At 41.8% G+C, this 26,400-nt stretch overlaps 5 protein-coding genes and 1 pseudogene across 6 annotated transcripts; 1 reads left to right on the top strand and 5 right to left on the bottom strand.

Moving 5' to 3' along the window:
• Window positions 1-785: 785 nt before the first annotated feature.
• On the bottom strand, window positions 786-3,032 carry LOC112279413 (tubby-like F-box protein 6). The gene is made up of 2 exons (XM_024513822.3): window positions 2,604-3,032; window positions 786-2,480 (listed from the first exon to the last, which is right to left on the bottom strand). The coding sequence occupies exon 2, from the start codon at window positions 2,317-2,319 to the stop codon at window positions 1,282-1,284; it is 1,038 nt and encodes a 345-aa protein (XP_024369590.1). The 5' UTR covers window positions 2,320-2,480; window positions 2,604-3,032; the 3' UTR covers window positions 786-1,281.
• Window positions 3,033-5,089: 2,057 nt separating this feature from the next.
• Window positions 5,090-8,916, bottom strand: LOC112280570 (uncharacterized). Its single transcript, XM_024516209.3, has 9 exons — window positions 7,982-8,916; window positions 7,623-7,718; window positions 7,398-7,471; window positions 6,964-7,106; window positions 6,687-6,733; window positions 6,396-6,504; window positions 6,036-6,097; window positions 5,689-5,806; window positions 5,090-5,433 (listed from the first exon to the last, which is right to left on the bottom strand). Exons 1-9 carry the CDS (start codon window positions 8,234-8,236, stop codon window positions 5,276-5,278), a joined length of 1,062 nt encoding a protein of 353 aa, XP_024371977.1. The 5' UTR covers window positions 8,237-8,916; the 3' UTR covers window positions 5,090-5,275.
• A 1,267-nt stretch (window positions 8,917-10,183) lies between these two features.
• Window positions 10,184-11,576, bottom strand: LOC112280571 (serine--tRNA ligase, cytoplasmic-like; annotated as a pseudogene). Its single transcript, XR_016502101.1, has 3 exons — window positions 11,080-11,576; window positions 10,674-10,777; window positions 10,184-10,428 (listed from the first exon to the last, which is right to left on the bottom strand). The product of XR_016502101.1 is annotated as a serine--tRNA ligase, cytoplasmic-like (transcript).
• Window positions 11,577-16,472: 4,896 nt separating this feature from the next.
• On the top strand, window positions 16,473-19,035 carry LOC112279776 (chalcone synthase). Its single transcript, XM_024514445.3, has 2 exons — window positions 16,473-17,349; window positions 17,469-19,035. The coding sequence occupies exons 1-2, from the start codon at window positions 17,121-17,123 to the stop codon at window positions 18,473-18,475; spliced, it is 1,236 nt and encodes a 411-aa protein (XP_024370213.1). The 5' UTR covers window positions 16,473-17,120; the 3' UTR covers window positions 18,476-19,035.
• An 849-nt stretch (window positions 19,036-19,884) lies between these two features.
• LOC112279843 (chalcone synthase) lies at window positions 19,885-21,178 on the bottom strand. The gene is made up of 2 exons (XM_090248603.1): window positions 21,137-21,178; window positions 19,885-21,036 (listed from the first exon to the last, which is right to left on the bottom strand). The coding sequence occupies exons 1-2, from the start codon at window positions 21,176-21,178 to the stop codon at window positions 19,885-19,887; spliced, it is 1,194 nt and encodes a 397-aa protein (XP_090104729.1).
• A 1,973-nt stretch (window positions 21,179-23,151) lies between these two features.
• LOC112280381 (uridine 5'-monophosphate synthase) lies at window positions 23,152-25,193 on the bottom strand. Its single transcript, XM_024515824.3, has one exon. It carries the CDS (start codon window positions 24,923-24,925, stop codon window positions 23,495-23,497), a length of 1,431 nt encoding a protein of 476 aa, XP_024371592.1. The 5' UTR covers window positions 24,926-25,193; the 3' UTR covers window positions 23,152-23,494.
• Between the last annotated feature and the right edge of the window lie 1,207 nt (window positions 25,194-26,400).

Raw genomic sequence — 26,400 nt, 5'->3', positions numbered from 1 at the left:
CATTTAGTATTAAGAACTTGGAAGAAATTCTTGATGTTTGGTGATTTTATTGGAGGTAAAAATGACTTGTCATAGTGTTCTAAATGTTTTATTTGAAAGAAGTTACAAAGGCCTCAACAATGATCAAATAATAGGGTGGTCTTTTTACCTTAGTATGAGACACTATTGATGGCTGAAAGGACCTATCAACCACCTTTAAAGGGAACAAAGATCAGAGTATGTGGCAAATATAATTTAATGTATCTTAGATTTCTTCAATATATAATGACCTCTCCTTATGGAACTTGTCTCTAAAATGGAAGATAATATCAAAGACATATATGTTTATCTATATAATAAGTATTAGGTAGAAAGTAATTATAGGTAGATTTGATATTATCTTGTGGGATAGCTTTTTAGAAGCTTCATAGACATATATTTGACTTTATACATGTTTTATAGTTATATGTCTTAAATGAAGACTATTATATATAATTATTTTTAATATAATATTGTTATATATTTACATATATAAACATATATAATAATAATTATTTCTATTATTTTTGAATTATTAAATTTATTTATTGATATTAAACAATCTTAATGTACATTTCTTATACTTGATTTTTTTTTTCTAATATTTAAAAGTGCTAAAAAGTGTAATTGAAAAATATCCCAATAATGTGAAAAAAAAAAAAAAAAAATACTACTAAATTTGTTTAATATTCACAAATCTTGTGAAAGCCTCCTCATGATATATAGTTAACCTTTAATACACATCACTTTATCATCTCTAGATCACATTCGCATCAACCACTAAAATACTTTGCATTTCTTAAAATTCTTCTTGCAGTTCAAATCCAACAACAACCTCAACTATAATCCAAACCCCAAAACCCTAAACACACTTACCCAACTCATCAAAAAATAATTCCATAACAACTTGGCAACCAATTCATAACTCTAGAAGTCGGTTGGATGGATGATCGACAGACTCCGTCAACTAAGAAAAACAGAAATGGATTAATGAAGAAAGAACCACAATGGAGGCAGTGCCGTCGGGAGCACCAAGCACGAGAGTGCGAGTCACGACGTCGGTTGCGTGGAAGTTTTGGTTGATTGTTGATCGCAAACTTGCGGGCGTCGAATTGCGGTGCGAGCACGTCAACGCGGCACCATTCGTGCGATGAATGAGCAACGTAGATTTCAATGCAGTGGTGCGGCGTGACCACGACTCATGGCGCAGGGACTGGTTGTAGTTTGCGCGTTTTTCACTAGAGTTTGTGGGTTAGAGTGAGTCTATGGGTCTATTCCGACGGCGGTGGCGAAGCTGGGGAGCACGATGGCCATCGCTTGCAAGGGCGACAGCGGCGCGCAGAAGTCCACGGCGAACAGACCTTTGCAGAGTTTTCCCAGCTGGAGAATCAATCTTGCGTCATTCGAGTCGGTGGAGACGAGCTGGAAGTTGTTGATCGACGCCACGATTGAGGCCCTGCCATTGAAGTCCAGGGACCAGCACTGTAGCTGCTCGTTCCACACGGGAGTCTTGCTTGTCAAGGAAAGGATCGTGTCGCTGCTTGACGGAGTTGAGGAATCGGTGGTTGACGAGCGATGTCTGGATTTGGTGCCTCGGGGTGAGAATGAGGTGCTGGTCTTGGAAGTTTTGGGAGAAAAGTTGGTTGGAGTGACGGGGTTGAGCAGATGATTGCTTCGGAAGAACCCACTCCACCACGTTCGCCACCATTTGTGTGTGCTGCCTTTGGATGTGTCCAGTGAAGTGGAGTCGTAGCTTGCTGGAGGGCCGAGGTGGCATCGCATCTTTCGCATGCAGTTCCGGTCGATGGCAACCTCCTCGAACTGCACGGAGAGATTCGAGGTGGATTCATTCTTGGGACCTGAATCTTTTAATACGAACGACGTTCTCCAGAAGTTTGAGGTCATGATAATGACGTCGTGTCCCTGCGTCCACAAAATTCTATGATCTGTGCTAATTTTGAAGTACGTGGAGCCTAGAGCATAATTCTTTCTGGCACCGAGAAGGAAGTACTCCTTCCCCTGGACAACTTGGACTAACTGGAAAGTGTCGCCCGTTTTCCTTAGCATGCACTGGAGATACGATCCAGATGGTGCAGGTTGGCGAACAGCTGAAGAGAAGCACAGTAAAGCTGGCGGATGTAGGTGCATTTCTTGCTGAACAGAACGCCGCCAGCTGCGGCAAACACCGGCCAACGCAACAATTCGTCTGCCATCTCCCTCACTCTCAGCACTTCCTTGGATTTTTCGCAGCACGTCAATAATAAGATCGGACGACAAGCACGCCCAGTCCGCTCCCTCCATTCATAAGTCGATGCTTCTCCTTGATTTATTGGTTGCTCTTCTTTTGCGCACCATCATTAAACATAAAATTACAGTACATGGATCCACCGGTTTTTGGATGAAGCTATGCTAGTCTACTTTGAAATGAAACTCGACGAATTCGATGCCTTCTAGCCTGCAACCTAGACGATCTGAATCTTAGAATAACCACCGACCCGAGGTATCACACACACAGAAAAATTCAGAGATTTACAAAGCAGCGAAGTGCGAGAAAGTAGCTTGCCTCAGTGAATAAGTTCTGTTACCTCTAGTACGAGTGATGATGCTGACTACCGACTACCGTGCAAGTCTTTGAAAAGCAACACCCAAATAAACAAACGATTTGATGTGGCAAAGACAACGAGCTGCAAGTATATCTATACGCTAGTATGCAAGTTGGATTGATGCGACAGAGTGTAATGATTGTAGTGGCAAACAATGTTCCAGTTGTTTCGAGTAGCCCTTAAAATCCCACCTAAGGGCGGACACAGCAACTTGAGGTGTCGCTGGCGTGGAACTTTGCAATGATGTTGAAATTAAAAAAAGTAGGTGAGGCCGTATATCACACTTGTTAAATTAGTCAAAATGACGCTATTGACTAGTTACATCTAATTCAAAAGCAGCTGTAGATAGGACGACTGCGGACCGATCCTACATCGCCTGATTGCAGTGCCGGCCCTCGAAAATGAGCCGGCACTCTCATTGATCAATCCTCTCGGTGTGACAGACCAGAATATAACATGAAGGAATGCAACTCAAGTGACACAGCGTCGCTTTCCGAAATTATCCAGATTGTCCCCACTTTTGGAGTTTCAAACCCAGAAACGACAGTAAGATTATTAGTATCCCCCACAAACGATTGGAGTCATCTCGTGCCGCATCATCCAGCTATGAACACGGCGTCAACCGCCTCGATGAGGTGAACATCATGAAACCTAGTCAATCTCTGAGCGTCTGATACAACCTGATACCATTACCGATAGATTAACTACCTAAAGCATGATCACGAACACTAACACAAACACGACGAGTGAACAACACCACAATCAGATTGTACGACACCGAAGCCACGTATCGCACCATCTCCAACCCTGCGGTGGTGGACCAGAACAGAAATATCCCACGAGGCCAACCCCTGAAGGATTGTCCATGCGAAGAACTTAGTCTGCCAAGTGACAAGTTACCGGCACCAGCATGGGCTGATGATGCCATCCAGATATGGTACAACTCACTGATCCCCAAAACATATAATATTTTTCCCTCACACAGTTGGAGTACGTTTGCATTCATTGCCTAAAGTCATTGTAAAAGGACCGCCCACATGAGTAATATGCACAGAAAGCATGAGTGAGATTCCACCTCTACTTCCTCACATCCCTCACCAGAATGAGTACCCTCTCCCACCCTAAACTTTACTTTTTTTGTTTTCCTACTGAAGTATGGTCCCACCATTCTCTGATCTTCGCTATAGCGATTGCTGGCATCTGCTGGTTCTAAAGCAAGCCAGAGCTCGAAGTAGAAGCACAAAATATTGAAGTTGAAGGTGAAGAAGAAGCAAGAGTTGGTCCTGGGGAGACGCGTTTCCATCACGGTGTACAAGATGCCGCCCCCATTCCCCCTGTCCAGCAAAGCAAAGCACGGCATTGCTTTAAGGGCACGCTCAGAGCCTGGGGCAGCAAACTTTTTGTGCACAACTCCAGGTGGAAACACCACTAGTAGTATAAGTAGTAGTAGTAGTAGTGGCATTAGCACCTATGCCTCTAGGTATCATGTTCATGTCACGACGCTCCTTCGCAGCTGCTTTTCAAAAGCTACAGCTGCAATTAATGAGTATTATATTGATGTATTTATACGCATACATATACACATGCAAATATAAAAATGTAATTTGGAAAGGTCTGGTACAATCACCCACCAGGTGCATTCTGTGCCATGATTCTATTCAAATTGCAGCATAATTGGGTAAGTTTGAATATCATCATCATATACTTTTGAAAGGCCAACAGAAAAAATCACACTAGTGAAAACTTATGCCAGTGAACAACTTATTCATGGAGACTTTTGGATAATATTGCTTACTTTGTGGAGTTAAGAGATATTCCTTCTAAAGTTCTTGAAAACTTTAATTCTTTTTCTCATGTTTTGGAAACGTTTTTTTGGAGCTCAAGTTCATAAAACTGAATAAAAAGTTGTACTTTTAATCAATAAAAGTGTTTGCTTGCTTGTTTGTTTGTTTTTATACTTTTACACAATTTTAATCTTTCCTTATATTTCACAAAACAATTGGTTGTAACTGGTAGTGCATGCATTATTCCCTCATTATATGAATTCTTATTGGGTATTTTTTGCTAGAGTATTTATTGATTGCAAACATATATATTGTTTAGTATAGTCATATAAAGATGTTATCCCTCTGCATAGCATGATTCTGTGACAAACCCGATGTAGAGTGCAAGAAAAGGACATCTTATGCGGTAGCTGGGTCTTTGTTTTGGCTACGATGATCTGGTGCTCGAATGGATTTGAAATACAATCTACTTGCTGCAGTACTGAACACATGATTTTTGTTCAATCTAGGAAAGTTTAGAGAGCTCAAGGGAGGTGCTGGAAATTTGAGGTTGATCTTTGTTCAGTCGAGGTTGCTGACTAAATGATTGATTTGATTCATTCGCCAAGTAAGCATGGTTATGTGGTACGAAATTGAGCGCTGTTAGGAGGGAGCATTCATGAAACGGTTCCATACAAAAAAAAATGGTAATGTAATAAGCATTTCTAAGTCTAGATGCTTTTACCAGAAAATTACTACAAGATACGCTGACAGAAATCTACGTATACAGGTGCACACTCGAGCTTCGTCAAATGAATAGATGAAAGAGCAGGGCTCATCTTTGAAAATATTCTCGGAATTTTCTGTATCCACTAAATGATTCGATACTAACTATTCTGATTTCAAGTCCTCTCGGTGACCTTCTGAGAGAAGTATGACTGTCGTGAGAATGGCAATAGCAGCTGTTTCCACCCTAAGCCGTAACTGACCTAGACCTACAGGCATTGCTCCCGCATCAATCAGCAACTCAATCTCTTCTGGTGTGAAATCTGCACAACTCCCAGTTTCATTACAAGAATGAAATTAAACAAAATCTGTAAGATAATTGCACCAAAGATTCAACCTATGCTCACAAATCAAAACCACTGCAGCGAGCATTCTCAAAAAATTTACATGTATCTGAACTTTCGCTAATAGGACGCACGTCGGTCAGCCATATCACAACCTCTTCACTCCCATATAGTCCCTCCTTTTAATCACCACCCTTGCAATTGGAAAGAAACCGCACATGAAGTCAAACTTACCTCCTTCTGGACCAATCAATAGTAGACCTCCACGCAGACACTCTGGCCTTTGTAACAATGACTGTGCTAGAGGAGGTGCTCCTGCAGCAGCAAGGAACGCTACGTCCGCCTTTTTTACCTGCACCTCACAATTGCATTTAGACAACTCTCAGATGACTTGGGTTCGTGACTCAAACTGAAGCATTGACATGACTTGGGTAAAATTGTTTTCTATGGAACCGTTATGGTCAAAAATTAAGTTGCTTTTATAAAAGTGAGGTATTTGACAATGCCCTATCCCAATATGCTGACAACACACCTGATATGACCGATAAATTCAAGAGAATGATCTCTAATCTGATACTTACTTCTGCCAATAAATGTTTCAGTTGAGTAGGTTCACGCACATCCAAGGCGTGTAATCTTTGGCCTGCACCTCACAAAAGGGAAATATAGGAATCAACATTTTCAAATGCTTTATTGGTCGGATTTTGTACTTACTAGCCTAAGACAGTATTAGAAATCTTCCATCACATCATAGAAACTGACAGAATGAGAAAACCCAAGATATGAAATAAACAAATAAATAAATTGTACAACACTACCCAGTGAACTACCACCTGCAGTAGTAGCTGAAAGAATTGCACACGAATTGCACTAAATAAGAATAAAAAATTCTTAATGACACAGGCAAACTTGGACGTGGAGAAGACGAAAAGGGTCAATACATTGCTTGGTAGCAGCCATGCTAATACGGTTCCACCGATCATTACGTTGCTCAGCCACAGAAGCCGATCTTTGAGTGAGAAGAGGGGTGAGAGTCTGAGCACCTAGTTCCTGGAGATCATTGTTGCCACAGGAGATTTTTTTCGGCAAAAGAGGAACTAACTAACTAATAATAATCACAGGGAACAATGAGATGCTAAGCTACGGGAAGCTTCAAATATACATGGAAATGCACCAAATAAATTCAATTTATAATTAAGACAAGAAAACGTGAAAATCCCACAGCAACATACCGTGCATTTTTCGACAAGCCAATCTGCACGGCCACCCTTCAAATTACCTGTCGACGCAACACACCGGGGCACGACAATGAATATGTCGAACCTGTAAAGGAGCCAGATTATCTATTCAAGGGAACAGATTCCAATCATTTCCAACTTCATCTTAAAGTTTACCAAACAATCCAGATGCTGAAAACAGAGTTTCTGAGGAAGTGCGCGCATTAAATTGATGCAATCAGGAGGATAAAGAAAAAATGTGAACTCGGAGCTGTTATAAAACAAGACACACCAAAAGCGGCGGCCACGTGCCAGTTCGGGCCAGTTAGTGGAAGTACTCGTCTCGCTGTCGTTGCTACGACTTCTGCACAGTTCTTTGTTACCTTCAACAAGGTACCCTCTACAAGTCCCCCGTTTCCATCAAAAAGTTCAATTCTGCAATCACATACCCAAGAGTCATGGAGACATTACATCTGTTGGAATACAACTCAAACAAAGGAAGAGTTCATCACGGCTGGTACAACTCGGGAAAATCTCAACTGAATCTAAAACAACTAATTGGCTAACTAAATGGAAAAATAAGTTCTTACAGTGCAACATCTTTCAAAGAGACATACAATTTAGAAGAACCTCTAGGAAACACTTCAAGAGCATAAAGATGACAACCAAGTCGTGTCAGTCAAGCTTCGTAGCAAAGGATTATCTCAAAGGAGTAGGATGTAGTACCTGTCATTGACATTCAACCTTAGAACTCGTGTCATATGCCAAAATTCATCCCCATCAACTCGCACGGTCATTCCCTGCACTTGAAATGGCCCCAAGCTCTTATAAAGAATATTGAAAGTTCAGCAAAACTTTCAAAACACAATGCACTGCTCTAGCATATTCCAAAGCTCATGGAGAAGGCCTATGTCGAAATTAATTTGATCCTGCATGAACGTCATAGAATACCTTTACAGCTGGAAGCGAACTAATGTGGAACCGCGGAAGGCCGCCCCTAGATTGGTCCTGAACCACTGCCCCTTCCTCAGCTTCTACGTGCAAGTCCTGAGAATTGAGAAGGAAAATTGATTAAAATCAGCCAAAAGTCTAGACTTACCAGCCGCCGGGGATGTTTTATAGACACGCCGTTTGCAAAGTAAGAGATAATCTCTGTCCTGGTCTCCTATGAGCCACGTAAGGTTCATGCATGTACTAATGAGCTTTGAAATTTCTACATTGAATGTGTCTACTAATTAAAAGTAATTCTGGTACTCTTGAAAATTAAACTCAGGCACAAAAACCCATACACCCCCACCCCTAACAATCACCTTCGCCAATGCTGTGCAGTGAATAGTGCAGCCGCCTTGAGCAGATTTTTCAGCATTCCGAAAATCGCAAAATCTAGGTTTAACAACTGCTCTCAAGAATTGAATTCGATTGTTGGGCAGGAATACTCTCGTCCCAAGGTCCAAATAGCGTACTGATAGTGAAGAATTGGAGGGCCAATTACGAAGAAGTGTTGGAGGTGGCCATTGTACATAAAATTTGAGCAGGCTGGCGGTCGTGAAAGTGGACGCTAACATCTTATAGATACCATGAAGACACAAGAGAGACAGTCTACTAAATAAGCCGCTCCCCAAGTGTGGCTTTGTCTGGCCAAAATGTAGTAGATAACTTTTAGAATATGACTATAATTGTCACCTAAGTGCGCGCAGGTGTTCTGTTACCCTACCTTGAGCCAACCCTCACTCTGTACCTCCTAAAATTTGATGAAGGGGTAGAAACAAGCTATTCCTCCAAAATGCCGCACATGCACGATAGGGTAAGCCAGAACTTGGTTCCTAGAACCAAAGATACGGTGCACTGCACAATTCTAAAGAGAACCCCCACAAAGACGAGGATGCCCAGGAAAAAATTGGAGACTCGTATACAACTGCCGCTCTAGTTACCCTCGAATAACATCGTCATCTAGCGTGATCTGAAACACAAACCCTTGAGAGAAATCTGAGTGTGAGACTAATCAAGGAACGTGAATAATCACGAAGTTCTACAAACCTGCGCCTTCTGGTTACAACGAGCGGCGTCTCAGAAACGAGAAGATGAACTCTAGAAAAGAGAGCCCACCGCTCAATCTTGTAACAGAATTTTGAGTTTTGTGATAAGAAATTTGGAATTCGATATGCATCTTAGACTGTGGAATTGCTTCACGTACTCATCGAGGGAAGAAGTGATGCACATTTCACACCCTGTGAATTCAATTTACATGAAGTACATATCCTGAAACGGATGAAACACATAATATATGCAATAAAAGGGTATGTTCATCTCTAAACTGTTCTAGGAATGATTCCTCATCCCTGCTGCTGAGGCTTGTCATCGTCAGCATTGAATCTGACTTCGACAAGATTGAAGATGTCTAGTGTGAGAAACATGACATTGGGGGACCTCATGAATCTACAACGTGCGAAAAGTATGCTGACAAAACAATCCAAGTCTAAGATAATCCAGACCCGTGGCCTATATGAGTGCAGAGAAAGATTCAAAATTCAATGAAATGTATAAATTCCATCAAACACAATTTTATTTATGCATCGGAGTCATCAAGAGTCTGAAAGCTAGAGCTTCTCCAAATGGGAACATAAGTATAAGATGGAATGTCGTTGACATTCGTGCCAAAAAGTTAACAGTTTTTTTAAATTGTTAAAAAATTTCGGTTACTAAACATTAAAAACTAAAACAGTGGTAACAACCCAAATGTTGAACTGAACATCAAGAGGTAAGTTTATTATCTCGAGCTGCAACAGTGGGAACCTGCTCAAAGATTAATACTAATGTTAAGAGAGCATGACCAACATAACCTGAAATATTTGCAATTAAGAAACAAAAATTCTTGTCAGTTGTATGTAAGTTAAAATTCGCAGCCAATGGAATCAAATTTGAGAAATCATTAGAATAGATCAGTAAATCAGAATCAAACAGAAGTTTATAAGAACTGTGTCCTCTACTTATAGATACCAAATAGCATGAGAAACTGCCTCCAAAGTGAAGAAAAATTTGTACCTTAGCTGTAAGATTATTTGTTGTGGAGACCTCGGTTTCCATTGCAGTGTTTTCCTTAAAAGTTTTCCAAGTGAAGGGCAGGAACTCAGTGCCGAGCACGACACAAGCTCACAAAACTTCTTCGGAGACGGCAACCATGCCTCCAAATTTCTTGGCAGAACTTCGTTTGGTTTTACCTGAGACAATAGACACCACTCGATATGGAACACCCAACTGTGTATATCATACAGCCTGACCAGTCATGATGTTTCCACATGAGATTGTATCCTGTGGGCAATGCGCCTGTGCAGCGCAGAGGGATAAACATCAAATTTCAGCCAATGCACCGTCATTAAGAAGTTCGACAGTGTGAAGGAATCGTTTCACTTGTGTCCTTGTAAAAATGTCCGCAACCTTGACCATCACTTCTTGACGCAATCTCTTCGTCAACGAAACATGGGATGTGTAGAACATCATCTTCATTAAATCCATTCTCTCAAGCGCCACATGCTAAAGCCATCAGTCATAAGTGAGTATTATACAAATCAGTACATGTTGATAGAACTCTTCTGGATTCTTCAACATTTCTTCGTGCATTTTCCAGGAGTCGTCAACGTTAGGGCCAGTGATACAGAACTACTCAACCTTCTCAAACTGGTGTACTCGATATAATCTAAGGATCTCTCTTCCGTGAGAATCAGTCTCCTTACGGAAACAAGTTGAATACCCTGCATACCTACATACAAGTATTGAAGATAATCACAACGACAATCCATGCCCAAAATTCTGCGTGTACCATCTGTGAAGCTATCGCAATCGGAGCACTAATCTCCACGTAAAGCAACCACTCACAACTTGTAATGACTGAAGAACAGTAAAACCAAAAGAACACCAACAAAAACTAAACTTAAGTGGCATCGACTAGCCATTTCAGTCGCGTATCACAAACGCAAAAAGCATTAAGCTGGTACAGATTGTTACTTAATGGGTAACTGCTTGGGGTCCATCCAGCTGCCACGATGCAATGCGCACAAAGGTTGCCCGGCAGTTGCAATCAGGTACTTGTCATCACCTTTCCCAGTAACCTGCGGTAGAGCAGTGCCTAGCTGGTCAATAACAGAAGAAGCGGAATAAACAATTCTAATGTATTAAACCCTCTCACGTCATTTAACTTACTTAGAAACTGTCACACTCGTTGGAATGCGCACAAAATATCGTTGGAGATTTCGTTTATCTCAATCACGTTGGAGATTTCATTTATGTAAATCGGGCTACTGAGCTGAACGCTGAAATCCCTGTTAACTGTTCAAGACAGCTTTCTCGCAAAATTACGAAAAGACCCGCAACGAGACATAAAAAAATGACTCAATAAATCCGCAGTGCATACCTCATCGTTGTCCACAGGCACGGAATCGTTAACCAAGTCGCCCACCAAGCGCAACTTAGCCTCCATGACAACCTTGGAATCCGAGGCCTCCTTCTCCTTGGCAACTTTCGTCTCCTTGAGTTGGATCTTCTCAGCTATGAGATCCGCAGCTATAAATTCTTGGCCATTTTCTTCTTCTTAATCCTATCCTGAACGCGGTTCACCTGTTTGCGCATATTCTTCACCGCAAACTGGCACTGGCGGCATTCCTTGTCCAGCTTGATAACCTCGTCCAGAACTCCGCGCTCGCGAATCGACGTCGTTGCGACTCGCGGATGGGTATGGGATCATTGCCACGCTCCTTCCGGAACAACAAGATGTCTAGCATACTAATCTGCGTCGGTAGAAACAGAACCCACAATTCAAAATCTCAGCTTCGCAATCGGTGACGACGCGATGAACGAGATTAAAGCCCGAATGACAGTAGCCCACACACACTCTTCACAGCGTCAGGGCTCTCAGGGTTCAGGGTTTTCGGAGAACTTGGTTCCCAAACTATAAAAAAAATGTTTGTATGTTGAATGAATTTGGGTTTGATTGGCATGGAAGGTACCATTCAAGCCCCTTCGATCATGGCACTGCTCCAAACGGACCTTTTAATATTTTCCAAATATCATTAAAATAATGTTGTACCTTATTATCTATGATTTTGGTAACTTGTAGTCCAAATATCTAATTTGAAAGTATTCTGTAATGTTTTAAAAGGGTTGCAAAAAATTTTAAATGATTCTTAAAAAATACAAAAGTTGTTTTAAAATAACTCAATATCTGTTGCATTACTTTGGTGCTTTCAAAAATTGGAGTGCAATTAAGATTGAATATTATATAAATTAAAAATATCTTATCATATACATCTTAATTTATTTTTATTCGAGTCAAAATTAATTTTATTACTATAAAATCGATTGGAGTGTTTAATATTGTAATTTCATGACAATTAATGCAATGATTTTTTTTAATATTTTAAGTTTTATATGGTTGTGATTTATTTAATCAAAACTTTAAATATGATTACACAATATCTCAAAAACAAAGAAATATACTAACCTCACCATACTATAAATTTTTTATTTCTTTTATTTATTTTTTAACTTGAATTTGCCAGGTGTGCTGTACAATTCAATTTGGTTATCACATTTCCTCATTTTGCGTTTTACATCCTCTTAAGATCCGCCTACAACACAGAGAAGACAAAAGCAGGGTTTGGTTGACACCTAAAACTTCAAGCATTTTGAGCTGTTTTTCTTTTTCAAACCAAATAACATGAGGTGGTAACAAATCCAGAATGCCAATGAACACTTCATTTCCCAACCCTCAAAGCAAATAATCCAAAAATGGCTAGTTTAATCTTTCTATTCCCAACAAATGTTACAAGAGTTACAAACATGAAGTTTTGGAATAATGTAGCCAGTAATTGGATCACATCACCAAAAACATCTCCACAACTACAGTAGAATGTGTTGCAAAAATGCTTAAAAAATTTATGTGGAATCATGCAGGCCACAATGCAAGATACACAACACCAAACATATTTCTTATTATTTCGACACCAACATTGTAAGGATAGCAAGCAGGAATGGACCAGGAGAACAGTGTGGGTGCTGTTGTCGAGGCCTGCAAGTCGCGGTGGCGATGCCGCAGATACGCATGCCGCACAATGCATGCCAAATGGACAAATGGGCAAAAGGCAGAGCGAAGATCCGGCAACAAGCCACTCCCATGCCTGCAAGGGTGACATGCGTCGAGGTAGCGTCGTCTCGTGGGAATTGCGGTATCAGTTTCTGAGCTAATGGTGTTCCGCTCAGTGATTGCATAATTGATTCGTAGCAGATGAAGACGACGACGACGACGACGAAGTCAGAATAGACAAGTAGACAATTGTGAAGCGCATGCGTTGTGCTGATGAATCACTTGCTGGATGTTCCAAAAGTGGCAACCGGTAGCCGCGTCCATCAGATATTTGAATGTTGCAGATCTGGGTTCAGAATAAGGGAGTTTCATGCAACTTGTTGCGTGTAGCAGATCTGAATAGAAATGATCAACCTCAAGCCGCTAGCTCTGAAGCTCGGCATCGAGAGGAGGAGGAGTCGCGCGAACGAGGCCCGTCCGGATCCATGGATGCTTTTGTAGCGTCTCAGCGCTTCCATGACGATCTGAAGAACACTGAAGAAAGTTCAACTGTGCAGGATGTAACGCCTCAACCTGAGACCTTGTTTGCACCGAAGGAAGCCGAGGAATCCAGGGAAATAAAGCCTTTCAAGTCAATTGAAGCCGATGTAGGAGTGGATCCATTGTCGCAGAAAATCGAGATGCCTAGCGTTCGTGCTCCTTCTCTGAAATCATCGAACCATTGAGGTTTTACCACAAGTGCCTGATTCTTCTGCCTGCATGAGATGAGATTATACCCTAATGAGAGTTGCCAGAGGTGTCTTTTGTTTAGAGCAATGTCGGACAGGCACATCTCTTAAAGTACCATGTGAACGGACTATGTGTTCCTGTGCACAATCTGTAAACCGCACCTCACTGTTTGATGGGTTGTAGGTGTATGAACCAGATGCTAAGTTTGCAGCATCGGGTATTGAATTGCCCATCCTCTTTGTGTCATCTGTACACTGCAATTTGTAGTTTGTGTACCGCATCTAAAAATGCATCCGGATTTTGACGATCTAGGTCGTAGTCTTTTGAAGCTTGGTCCTTGCCATGAGCCTGTTTCTGTGTGTCCGCCTTAGACCTTTCGACTCAATGCCACTGTGATGAGTTCAAGGACCCCAAAAGAGTGACAACATCTCAGGAAACTGGGCACATCTCTTTGAAGCTCGTGCTGATGTTCGTGAGCCATGTCCATCCACCTTTTACAGTGGAATCTAGAGTGCAGAGCATAAAGTGATAGCCTGCTTCGAACGTCACCTCAGAAATCCTTGTTTTTAGAGAAGAATTTACCAATTGGTATCACTTTCTAGTTCAATAACTGTTAGCGAGGACCGACAAACATCTTGGCGTCTTTCCGATTCTGAGCAACTATATCCAGAAAAATGACATGTAACTGTGGTGTAATCTGATGAAGGTTACACTTTTTCTGCAGGAATTCACAATATTTTTATCTTCTCTTTGTTGAAAGTATGGGTAGCTCCTTTTACCACCCATTTCAGTGCATTGCAATTTCATGAAAATGGTAGAACTGTACTTAATTCTTCTTTCTAAAACTTACGTCAGTCACAAACCAGCATGTCAAGTTAATGTGGACACATTTTTCAAGAGCTGAAACATGAAAATAGCAACAAAAATGGGAATCACCAGCGCTTCCGATGCTGCCAGTTGAACTGCAACTCGCCTGTGAGGAAGCACAACACTCTCTGCAAAACAGTGGAAGAAGCCCAATAATGTTGAAGATCTCGTTTAACTGCTCAGCGCCCAGCTTCCGATTCTGCTCCTGCCTTGGCATTATTATCTTAATCTTGATTAGAAGGTCGTAATGTGCTCTTACTTCTTTTAGCACAAAATTGTAAAAACACACTACATGTGTGTGAGATTCCTTGTTTTTTTGAATAAACGACCATGTGTAAATTCTTTAAAGTGAGGAGCGTGTAGCATGGTTTAAAAATCTGAGAAAACGTGTTTACATTAAGTCATTATTTCAGTTGTATTCTTTTGTAAATGTGATAAGATCCTAGTTACGGGTTATATCATTACTTTAAAAAAGGTGCAAATGATGTAAAAATTATGCGATTCTTACAAGTAGTTAAATTTATACTTGTATTCTTAAATTTTCAAATCTTGTTTGTTTATGTTATAATATATGATGTAACACCAACATAAACTTGTCATTTTTTACTGAGAAAATAGGTCATGTGAACTCTAGTCAATTTTGGGCATTAATAATCTTTCCTATTTCATAGTTTGAAGATGTCTTTTTAATTGCAAAATTTTTTATTTAAATATTTATGGTTTATGTGATGGCTGAGCATATATAGGTAAAGGTAAGGGAATTAATAAGGGAGAAAAACGGGAGAAAGGAATATTTTTCATGAAGATGAATAATAATTTAACTCAAAGATCAATCAATTTTTCAATGATAAATTTTTAGTATCTTAAAGTTTAGAACCTTCAAAGGAAAATTAATAAAAACTGAGTGTGTGCACAATTAAATATTCAAAGAAGTTAAGAGAAGTAAAATATTACATATGATCAAAACTACATGAATAAATAAGGAAATTTACTTGAATTCAAGGTGTTTATTTTGAATAAATGGTTTGGTTTTAAGAAATTAAAATAAAGATTAACAAAAATTTATGCATTTGTTTAAAAACAATTGTGCCCAGTACCAAGCTTGAAAATAGCACTTTAAAAGTTGACATCAGAAAGTTTAGGGACGCTAGTGAAGGGACCAAAATGGTCTTCGTGTTGGATAGGATATTTTACAGGCACAGAACATTTTATTATACAAAAGAAAAGAAAAAGAAAAGTAAAATACAAAGCAAAAGAATAAAACAATAAATACATTGTTGCAATATTCAGAAAAACTTATATAGATTCTTATTCAAAATTTTATAGAACTTCATTAGGAGTATTGTATTATAATAGGTCGAGTATTTAGACTATTTGAGTTTTATAATCATTTCAAGCCCAAGTACTTTTTCAAAATTCGTTAAAATTTCATTCCATATTAATCAATACACATGCAATATTTGATGAAAATAAATGTTTCAGAAATGACATAGGAAATAGGACATGTTAAGTGTGCTACTCTTACACATGTGCAAAATATACATAAAATGGCAGATTGTGATTTTCTTCAAAGTGAACCGACATGTATTTTTATTTAAAAATAAAATAAAAACAAAAAATCTGATGGCAGAATTGACAACACCAGCACCTCAAGCATTGCAGTGAAAATCAATTGCAATTGTTTTCATGTGCAAAAACTAACAATTTAATTCCTTTTGAGCATGTGGTATTCACACTGCACTCAACCTTTTAGAAGAATATTAATTGAGAATATGAAGGTTGAGTCTTAAAGTCATAGGGTCTCCATAAAGTTGACTTCTTTAGTTGTTTTCTTCTAGATTTAATAAGAGACAAAACTATTAAAGCTGAAGTAAAAGGTAGTGAAGACAATTGTGAAGATTTTTTTTTTTTTTTTTTATTTTTTTCCCTTTTGTGAAGGTACTAACATGGACATCAACAATTCTTGAATTTATGATTTCACCTGAATCTTTTCAATAAAATAAAATAAAATAAATCCAAATCGGAACCACAAAGTAACCGTTCATCAAAGTTCATGACCTGATGATGATAACAAAGCTCCACTCCGAACACATCTAAGATTAAGTTTTTGACCCAAAACGACTCCTTTTAGGGTTTTGCTTGGGTTTTGAGTTTGTGGGTCGCGGAGCCCGTTGACAGATCAGGTGTCGCTGATCAGGTGCTCATCGATGTCAACAGAACCGGTCTCCTCAGAGAACCGGGGTGTCATGAATGAATTCTGCAAAGGACGGGAAGCATATTCCGTTGCCAACGATTTCGTAACTAAGATGCAACCAGACTAGGCTGGCTGGCTGGAGTCAGCAGTCAAGCGGGTCGGGTCCACTGCCGCCTCAAGGCTAGTGCAAAACCGTCCCAACTGGCTGCAGCGCCAAAGTTTACTATCGCATCTCTGGTTTGGTCATACTTCAATCCTGAGTCATGACTCACACAGTTCAGCTGCTACGATATGCTTGTGCTGAATTTCAGTGCAGTGGTGACTATATATAATTCCCATCTGCCCCAGTCTCTCTTCACCTTCGCTTCTCAACTAGTATGCTCCTGCCATAACCCACTGGGCTCAGCGTCGACATCTCTCTCTCCCATTCTCTCGTGGCTGTACAAGTTCACATTCTCTCTTTCTAATTAAAGGTGTAGGGGTTTTACAATTCTCGGTTGATAGAATTGTTGAGAGTAAAGAGTTGAAGAGGCGTCGTTGTATTAAGTTAGGATTCAGAAAAAGCCGAAGTTCTGCAGTGACTATGGCATCATATGTGGAGAGGGGGGCAGTGACCAATGGACATGGACACAAGGTTCTCCAGCAGCCTCACCCTCGACTTGTGCCCCTGCCCGATGGACCCACTTGCGTCTTTGCCATAGGCACTGCGTGCCCTCCCACAACCATCGAGCAGAAAACTTACCCCGAGAAGCTCTTCGAAATGTGCGGAGTTGGCGACAACAAACCTCTTCTGCAAAAATTAAAGTACATGTGTGAGTGCTGGTGATCGGTGTTGTGAATGCGTCTCCTGTTCTTGCTGTTGTGTGATGATGTCATGTAGAACGCGAGAATCAGTGCTTTGAGCCCTGAAACTTTGCATTTGCAACTGCAGGTGATACGTCGTGCATTGAAAAGCGCCATGCATTCGTCACGGAGGAGGTGGTCAAGGAGTATCCTGAGTTTGCATCCTACTCTGACAAAAGCTTGACAACGCGACTCAACATGGCGAACAAGGTGGTACCAGAAATCGCAGTCGAAGCAGCGATGAATGCAGTGCAAGAATGGGGCCGCCCTCTCTCTGACATCACACACATGGTTGTGGCCACCACATCCACTCTAAGCATTCCCGGAACTGACTTTGTCATTGCCCGCAAGCTTGGCTTGAAACCAAGTGTCCAACGTATCTTCATGAACCAAGTGGGTTGCTGGGGCGGCGGAGCCGTCATGCGGGTGGGGAGAATCCTTGCAGAAAGCGCTAAAGATGCTCGCGTGCTCGTCATCGCCGCGGAGGCCAACACGATCATGAACTTCAGAAAGCCCACCGAGGAAACCTTCTACAAGGTGGATTACTTCTTGGCGCATGTCACGCTCGGAGATGGCGCGGCAGCATTAATTCTTGGAGCCGACCCCAAGTTAAACCACGAGAGACCACTCTATGAGATGTACTGGTCCTCTCAGACGGCAATCGAAGGTAGCGCGGAGGCAATCGTGGGGACCTTTAGCGATGCTGGGCTGGTTCAGAGCTTGCAGAAGAATGTAGTGCCGGATATTCTAGGGAAGCATTTGAAGGGGCTGGTATCGGAAGGCATGGAGCTCATCGGATCTCCTTCCCCTACCGACATGTTCTGGGTTGTCCATCCCGGAGCTTACAGGATTCTGGAAGTGGTGTCGGAGACGATGGATATAAAGAAGGAAAAGCTTCAGCCGAGCTGGGATATCTTGCGCGACTTTGGCAACATTTCGAGCCCTACCTGTTTATTTGTGTTGGACGAGATGAGGAAGTATTCGAAGCGAACTGGTGCGGCGACCACTGGTGAGGGTTGTGAATGGGGATTCTTAGTGGGGCTTGGGCCGGGGTTCAACGTGGAGCTCACGCTTCTCCTAAGCGTTCCCTTCTAGACTGGAATCTTAGATTATTTCCTCGCAGCATGAGCAGATTTGTCCAAAGGTGTAGTCGGACTTCGAAGCTACCGTGTGATGGATCCTGCCAAGAGAGGACTGAATCATGGAAAAAAATATTGCTAGAATTGGATGTGCTTCAGAAGCACGGCCCGATTGAAGTTTACTTAGGAACAACTGATGTTTCAGTGGCGTTTGAGTGATGGCTGATTTTTGATGAAATCAAAATAAAGAATGAATTTTTTCTCAAGGCTATGAACGAACTGAACTTGGATAACTCTATAGAATATCAATATGTTACCCCACGTAACAATGAGCATTATCACGAACAATTCAGTATCCGAATTCGGTGTCACAATGTTGCAAGACGTTGCACAAACCAGATGTGAACTTTATTAGCATCTGAAATGTGATGAGAATGCGTTGAGATTTTTGTAATTGACGCAAACAAGATCTTATATCTTCACAATTTCGTTGGCAGTGTTTCCTCGTTTAGAGTTGGTCAAGATAGAATTTCGATAAAATCGAATTGGAAGGACTGGTGTGATAGTGCACAACCCCAACCCAACATGATTAGTAATCACTTGAAAGAGGGAGGATAATGTACTTGACAAAAAATAAACAAAGAATAAAGGAAAAAAAAATGTTTGATTGAAAGATATAAGAAAAGAATGATACAATCCCCACTTAAGACCAACCTAAATTTTAGACTAAAAACATCGATGGGGGGTCTGCAGTTTTTCCAAATGATTCAGTTCTTCTACTCTTGCCTAAACCTCGACCTCTACCGAGCCGAAGAGCTCAGATGGACCGAATCTGCATTATGTATTTCTAAGAAAAAACCCAATCGTGTTTCTCACATTACAACATAGAGTTTAATCCCTGAACCCCGAACCATTCCCATGAACCATTCCTCCAAGCACATCCATTTACTTCACCTCAATGGAATTATTTTTTAAGTTTTGAAACTATCGACGGTAAACCCCTTCACTGATATTATGGCTCCATGTGTGCAGTTCCATGTTATGTTCTTTGCTGGATCTATTATGCCCAGTTTACGGACTCTAATCCAAGTAAATTCAAAACCTTCACGCATTTTTTGAGGCAACTGCGTTTTAGAATTAAAAACTGAAGGAAAGTTCATACTTTATTGTTCTAAGAAAGCGTCTTAACATTGATACGAGATCCTTGACAAGCATGGGTCAAGTGCAAGCTGCATTGGCAGTTCGTCATCACAACGGTGACTCGAGTTCGGCAATGGCCTGCCCAGTCCTCGCAGCTGTCAAACTTACTATACTGAAGCCGTTTAAGATGACAAATTATAGGAAGCTTTCACCAGTTATCCCCGAGACTGAATCACTTTCTAAGTTTTAAAAAAAAGTCCAAAAAATTCCTGCAATACGTCAAGGCTAATTATCAAGTGGAACAGACTTCAGCACACAGCATTCCATCGTGAGCCCTGGGCCGATGCCGATGAGCGATCCGAAGTCCCTACCTTCCCCGGTAGTGGATGCTTTGGCTTTGATCGAGCAGTTTCGGACTTGATCCAAGACGAAAAGCACGCACGCACTGGCCATGTTGCCATAGTCGGCCAGAATCTCCCGACTGGCGAGCAGCTTCTCAGGAGAGAGCATCAGCTGGTTCTCGATCTGATTGAGAATGGCGACGCCTCCGGGGTGTACAGCCCAGAACAAGTCGTTGACGTCGGCATTTCCTGCTTGAGCGGTGGCGTCGGAAACGAACTCCTCGATGCTGCGGGAGACTAGTTTCGGGATGTCTGGCTTGAGGTGGTAGTACATGCCGGCCTCCATCATGTGGCCATCGATGGCGCCCTCGCTATCAGGTACCACCATCTCCCCGCTCCACTGAATCTCGTATAGAGTCCTTTCAGTGTCGGGGTTGGGATCAGCGCCGATGACAAGTGCTCCAGCGCCGTCGCCGAACAATGCCTGGCCCACCAGTCCATCGAGATATTCCTCACTAGGGGCGCGGAAGAAGGTTGCAGTACACTCGCTTGCGACAACAAGAACACGTGCCCCCTTGTTATTCTCGGCGATGTCTTTTGCCACCCGAATGATCGCGGCTCCTCCCCAGCATCCTGTTTGATACATCATCACGCGGCGCAGCTTGGGTGAGAGGCCGAGCGCTTTGGCAACGAGAAGATCTACTCCGGGCATGTTAACGACGCTTGTAGTCGCCATGACAATATGGGTAATCTGTGAGAGTGACCCGCCCCATTCCTTGATTGCGTTCTCAGCTGCCTCAACTGCCAACTTCGGTACCCATTCCATGCACACCTTGTGGCGGTCCTCCAGGCTGTTGTTGAGGTATGTTCCCAGAGAGGGGTATTGCGCCAGGAGCTCCTTCCGCACTACCATGTGACGTTTGCTAATGTGCATCTTATCGCAGATGCGCTTGAACTTCGCCTTCAGCTCTGGCTTGTGGTTGCAGTTGGTCTCGTCAAAGTAGTAATCGGCGTACGACCCCATCTCGTGCACATAGGGAGGCACCGCAGTTCCGATGCTAAGAATCACCGCCGGCCCTTCTGCAGACCGGCCCTTCTGCAAAAAGTTCGTAGATTCTCAGTGAGATCTTCCCCAGTGACAAAGAGCGGGGCTCCATCAGATGAATGGACTTGATGCAAGACCAGTCAAAGTTGACTTGTCGAGCCTCCAAAGCAGCCACTGTGGAACAGTAAAACATACCGCCGGTCAAGTCTATTCATTTTCTCGAAGACCATGGGTCTCAGTTGGCACCCACCGAAGTGATCAATGAGCCTTCCTCCTCCCAAGGTTCTCATGCTGTGAGTCCGGATATAAGAAGCTCTCTTTCATTTCGAGTAATACAGCTCCTCTGGCTCTCATATTTGAAATCAGCTCAGAGCTCGTTTCGCCAACTGATGTGTACTGACTAGTTCCTACAGAAGTGGAATGTTTCATTTCTTTCAAGTTCCAACGGCGCGATTCGCTTCGACATCAGACAACTTTTTATTTGGAAATAAATTCTTCAAATAAATTTTCAAAACTGGATTGGTGGAAGTAGGAATAGTTAAGAGTGGACAAGGAATTCATTTGCTACACCAAGAATTTCTGTACGTTTGGCTGAATTTTAAGGGTAGGGTGAGATTGATTGCAATGTTGCCTGCATGAGCTGCAATACTGCTCATAAATCAATCATGCTTTGTACGTTCATCCTTGCATAAATTGAAAGGGGATTTGAGTTTCAGTATGCACAAGTTTACATGAAAAGGATGTGGCCTTGAACTGTGCATACATCTTCTCAGAACATATTGCCCAGCAATTGAGAGTGAATCACCAGTGGCTACATGAGCCTGTAGCAAACTGTCTGCCTCTTAACATTATTACCCTTTGAAAGGAGCTGACATTAGTTGTGCTCTGTGACAATGTAACACCAATTTTCTGATGCTGTGATATGGACATTCATGGAGAGAACTGAACCAGGATTTTCTATGGATATTTTATCGCACTAGATGTGGGGTCAGATAAAAGTCCTCTTCAGCATGACCAAGCTCAAAACAGACGCTAGGGGCATTAGAACCAGGTCAAAAAATCTTAATCAGATAGATTCTAAAACTTTCTTGGCTACTGAAAAGTATTAATCTGCAACGTCTCAATATCAAGTTGGATACATATTTGCAGCAGAGTAAATGTGCATTTAAATCAAGGATTTAGGGAGGTCCATTTTTCTTAAGGTATATTTGTTTATTTTTGAAGTCCAAAGATGATGGGTTCAAGGGAAAATAATTCACCTCAAAATACTGTAATACATGTGTGCTACAACTGTGAAGTAAAGAATATGATATTTTCCTAACTGAGGATTTCGAAACCCCAATCTCAATTATGTTAAGAATCTTTAAATGTCACTTACTCCATACTCTCTTGTTGGTGCAAGACACTAACATCTAAAAGCATACACAAAAATAAGGTTTCACCCATGCAGAGGCAAATCCTTGTGCCCTAGGCTCAACCCCAAATTCCATGGATGATAATTAAGGAATCATGTTCATGCACAAGATCGAATCTGGGGGTGGTTTTAGAAAAGGGATATTTCATTGCATGGATGTGAGGCCAGAGGCCTAAGTGTAGAGGTAGTTTTGCACAAGCAATGTCTCCGTGTCAAGCCAAATTTGAACAGGTACCACCTCAACGTGACAAACCTTCTGTAGTTGCTGCTCAGAATATCCACCAAGTGTAAAAGCATCTAAAATGATGTCATAAATGATTGTTGAGTAATCGTTCAAGTCGTATCACAAATGACGCGCTATGGTGGTGATAAGGAGACAGTTACTTCATGACGCGTAAATTAATAGAATTGATTAACAGTGACTGTAACTCCAGAGAATCCGTATTGACTGTACAGCAGATCAGCAAACTCTTCTATAACGCTATCAAAATTATCTTCAAATATACGAATGCAATGAGGACATTTTTCAAACTAAAAATCTGCAACACTTATTGGATTTCATGTGTAACACATCACAACAGCCAATGTTCTGGCTACATGTGCGAATTTGGAACGAAATCCCTATTTTATCCCTATGCAACAATGATTCCCATACAGAAAATATCGCACTGCAATAACTTGGCAAAATTTCTCTTCTGTCAACGTTCAAAAGACTTCCCAAAGGACAGAACTTGGTTTGCCTACTGTCCATCTTTGCAGAGAATTAAGTTTATATCTGAAAACGCCGAACACATCTCCACATAAACATTGCTGTCATTTCTTACGTCTGTGATAAAAACAGGTAGCAACCCAATCCTTGGCTCAAAACGAAATGGGACTTCTCGATTTCACGTACACAAATTCAAGTTGAGCTAATGAAATCTAAAGCGACTAATATCTGCCCCAGTTACGATGCTCCAGACCCCCAAAAAAATCCTATGCACCCTTTCACATTAGTGAATACCGACAGTGTGCGGATATTGCATACCTGGTGACAATTCGAGTAAGAAGAATAACATTATAAAATCCTACAAACTGGACTTAAATCCTATAACCTTACAGATTTTCCTCGTAAGCTGCCCACCCTGCTTTGCGATACTCCTTCGCAGCTACAGCAGGATCGGCAGCCTTGATGATGCCTCGTCCCACAATGATAATGTCGCTACTTCTTTCCCCAATCACGGAGCTAGGAGTGTTGTATTGCTGGCCAAGAGAATCTCCACCAGCACTCATTTGGACGCCAGGAGTCATGTGGATCAACGCCGGGCTCCCGGGTCCTCCCACCCACGCAGCCGGGTTAGTTGAGATGAATCCAATGACAAAGTCAGGATGATCTGCTGCAATTTTAGCAGCCGCCTGTGTGTACTCACCCTTGGCTAAGGTGCCTTTAGAGCTCATCTCTGCGAGGAGTAAAAGCCCGCGCCCCTTAGGCAGACCCTTCAGCTTCAAACCATCCACAATTCCTGAACCTGGCACAACATGAGCATTGGTGATGTCCGCCCAATCCACTATCTTGTAAATGCCACTCTCGTATTGCATGGTCACCGTGTTCCCTATGTCTGCAAACTTGCGATCCTCAAAGATCAAAAAGTCATGCTTGTCAGCAATTTCACGAAGCTTGCTGCCGAAGTCTGGGGTGAAGTCTGGCAAGATGTCAACGTGCGTTTTCAACACACAGATCTCTGGGCCAACAATCTCAGCCAGCGCTAGAAGCTCCCTGGCCGTATTCACATCAGCCGCAACCGACAAGTTGCTCTTTTTCCTGTCCATCAACTGGAAAAGCTTCTTCCCGGTAGGGTTCGTGGATAGGGACGCCCTCTCGCCGAACGGCATCCGTCTCAATTTCGCAGGGGTTTGTGCAATAGGGGGAATGCTCACAGTAGTTTGATTCTCAGCCAGGAATTTACCCACAGAAGCAGCGACTTCTTCAGTTAATTTTCCATGGCGCACAAGCACGTCTACAATTCGCGTCAATTTCAACGCCGCATGCAATCTCAGCCCATGTCTCTGCAGCGTCTGAGGACCTCCCTGTTCTCTATCAATCAATACAACCACATCATGGACCTTCAACCCGGCCGCCATCAGCGGCTCCACGGTCTCCAGCACAGACGCCCCGCTTGTCACCAAATCCTCAATGATCAAACATTTTTGCCCGGGCGTGAAAAACCCCTCGATAGCCTTTTTCGTGCCGTAATCCTTCACTTCCTTTCGCCGCATCACCATGGGCACATCATGTTTTAACGAGATCGCGGTAGCGATAGGCAGCGCCGTATACGGCACTCCGCAAATCACATCCTGCTCCACGCCCGAAACGGTCGCCCACACGGAATCTGAGACTTGCTGCAGAAGTGCAGGATATGAAACAATCACACGCAGGTCAATGTAAATGGGCGACGTGATCCCGCTCTTCAGCTTGAACTCGCCGAACTTCACCGCCTCCACATTGTGCAGAGCCAGCACCAAACTTTCCACAGCCGCATCCTCCATAGCCAACTGAAATTCACAACAATCCTGCACTAGAACTCCTCAAATTCTCCACACTATCCAGACCCAGTAGGTAAATCAGCCGAACGATATAAACCCTAAACCTCCAAGCTCACAGCCGTTATGGCCTTGGCTAGAGAATACTTTGGAATCAATCTCGTCACTGTTAATGAAAAGGCAAATTGGGGAGGCGACAGATTCGACGAAACCTGGAATTTTGTCGCTTGATTGCATCGAGAGGATACCTAGACTCGTGTGATATCGGAGGCATACTATGTCTTGTTTTTGTTTATTTTTTTTTCTTTTGAAACAGATAAAAGATAAACCCTTCTTGCTACTTAGTAAAAGATTACAAGCTGACCCAGTTCAACCTCTGTTGCTAACTGGAGAGATTTCAAATGAATTGCAGCCAGAATGATAAAATCTGGTTGTGGACTGACATAGTCCCAGAAAGATGTTTCTACTCCAACAATTGTCAATTTTTTGAGAAAATTCCTTTTGCATGGCTATTGCTATTCTCCTTTGAGTTTGCATCCACCAAAGCATATCACACTCAATTAGAATTGTCCACAGTATGAATGTTATCTCATCATGCAATCAATTTTTTTGTGTGGAAGTTCATGCTGTGGCATTGGAACTTAGAGGGTTTATGAGTATGCTTTAGTGAAAAGAATTTATTTTTACTGGTACTGAGGATGTTGATCACACTCATCTTCCAGAGTTGACCATACAGAAGCAATCTTGCTATTCATGGGTCTAAGTTTTGATGTATTCTGAAAGATGTAGGTGGGTGATTTGGCTTTACACAACCCTTCTTGTTGGTTTTTTTTAGACTGTACAGCAAATGGTGGAAATGAGTCTTTGGAATAGTGAGAAATTCTTCATACTGCTGGCTGGACTACTTTGGAGGGGCTTGGAAAAAGCTGAGAGATAATGTGTGACGAAAGGAAGATGTATATTTTTATCTAGTCTCCAGTATAGATGGGCTAGTTCCTATGCATGTTCAAATTGAGCTGGATGACAGAAATACTGTGGCTCACATGTAGCCAATTGTAGCAAACATGAGTTTCTTGCCAGTGTTTCTTGCCAACATGGGTGGGAGATAAGAGATTAAAATTAGTGGCTACGGCTCTTCATGATTTAACAATTTTCTTCCAAATTCTGGATTTTTCTTTTGTATACTACACTACTTTTTAAATTTGATCAAGGTCATTGTCACAATATGAGGCACCAAGTGCCTAGCCACCCTAGATTATTGGGATAGTACATTAGTCTATGTTTTGCTAGTCTATTTTGTGCTTTTGGATTTTTCATTCATTTTTTATTTTTTTATTTGGTGGATGATATCATTTGCCTAGGGTTTGAGGGTATAGTGGAGAAGCCATTCTTGACTTGGCATTGTTGTCAACTCAAATTTTGTGAGTGTTTTGGAAAACTTGTTATTGTTAGTTTTGATTGGAGATGGTGGTTTAGCCATT

This window comes from Physcomitrium patens, chromosome 3 (assembly GCF_059467195.1).
Source record: "Physcomitrium patens ecotype Gransden chromosome 3, ASM5946719v1, whole genome shotgun sequence".
Taxonomy (NCBI): domain Eukaryota; kingdom Viridiplantae; phylum Streptophyta; class Bryopsida; order Funariales; family Funariaceae; genus Physcomitrium; species Physcomitrium patens.
The sequence above is the reverse complement of the archived record's forward strand: the minus strand, read 5'-3'. Positions and strand labels throughout refer to the sequence as shown.

Bases quoted from the DNA above. Each gene is read 5' to 3' on its own strand.
- LOC112279843 (XM_090248603.1), bottom strand. From the start codon at position 21,178: ATGTTTTACTGTTCCACAGTGGCTGCTTTGGAGGCTCGACAA. The intron at 21,037-21,136 runs GTCAACTTTGAC...AACTTTTTGCAG, and splicing joins CTGCTTTGGAGGCTCGACAA to AAGGGCCGGTCTGCAGAAGG.
- LOC112279413 (XM_024513822.3), bottom strand. From the start codon at position 2,319: ATGGAGGGAGCGGACTGGGCGTGCTTGTCGTCCGATCTTATTATTGAC.
- LOC112280381 (XM_024515824.3), bottom strand. From the start codon at position 24,925: ATGGAGGATGCGGCTGTGGAAAGTTTGGTGCTGGCTCTGCACAATGTG.
- LOC112279776 (XM_024514445.3), top strand. From the start codon at position 17,121: ATGGCATCATATGTGGAGAGGGGGGCAGTGACCAATGGACATGGACAC. The intron at 17,350-17,468 runs GTGAGTGCTGGT...TTGCAACTGCAG, and splicing joins GCAAAAATTAAAGTACATGT to GTGATACGTCGTGCATTGAA.
- LOC112280570 (XM_024516209.3), bottom strand. From the start codon at position 8,236: ATGTTAGCGTCCACTTTCACGACCGCCAGCCTGCTCAAATTTTATGTA. The intron at 7,719-7,981 runs GTGATTGTTAGG...CTCAATTCTCAG, and splicing joins ACTGCACAGCATTGGCGAAG to GACTTGCACGTAGAAGCTGA. The intron at 7,107-7,397 runs GTACTACATCCT...ATGTGATTGCAG, and splicing joins AGGTTGAATGTCAATGACAG to AATTGAACTTTTTGATGGAA.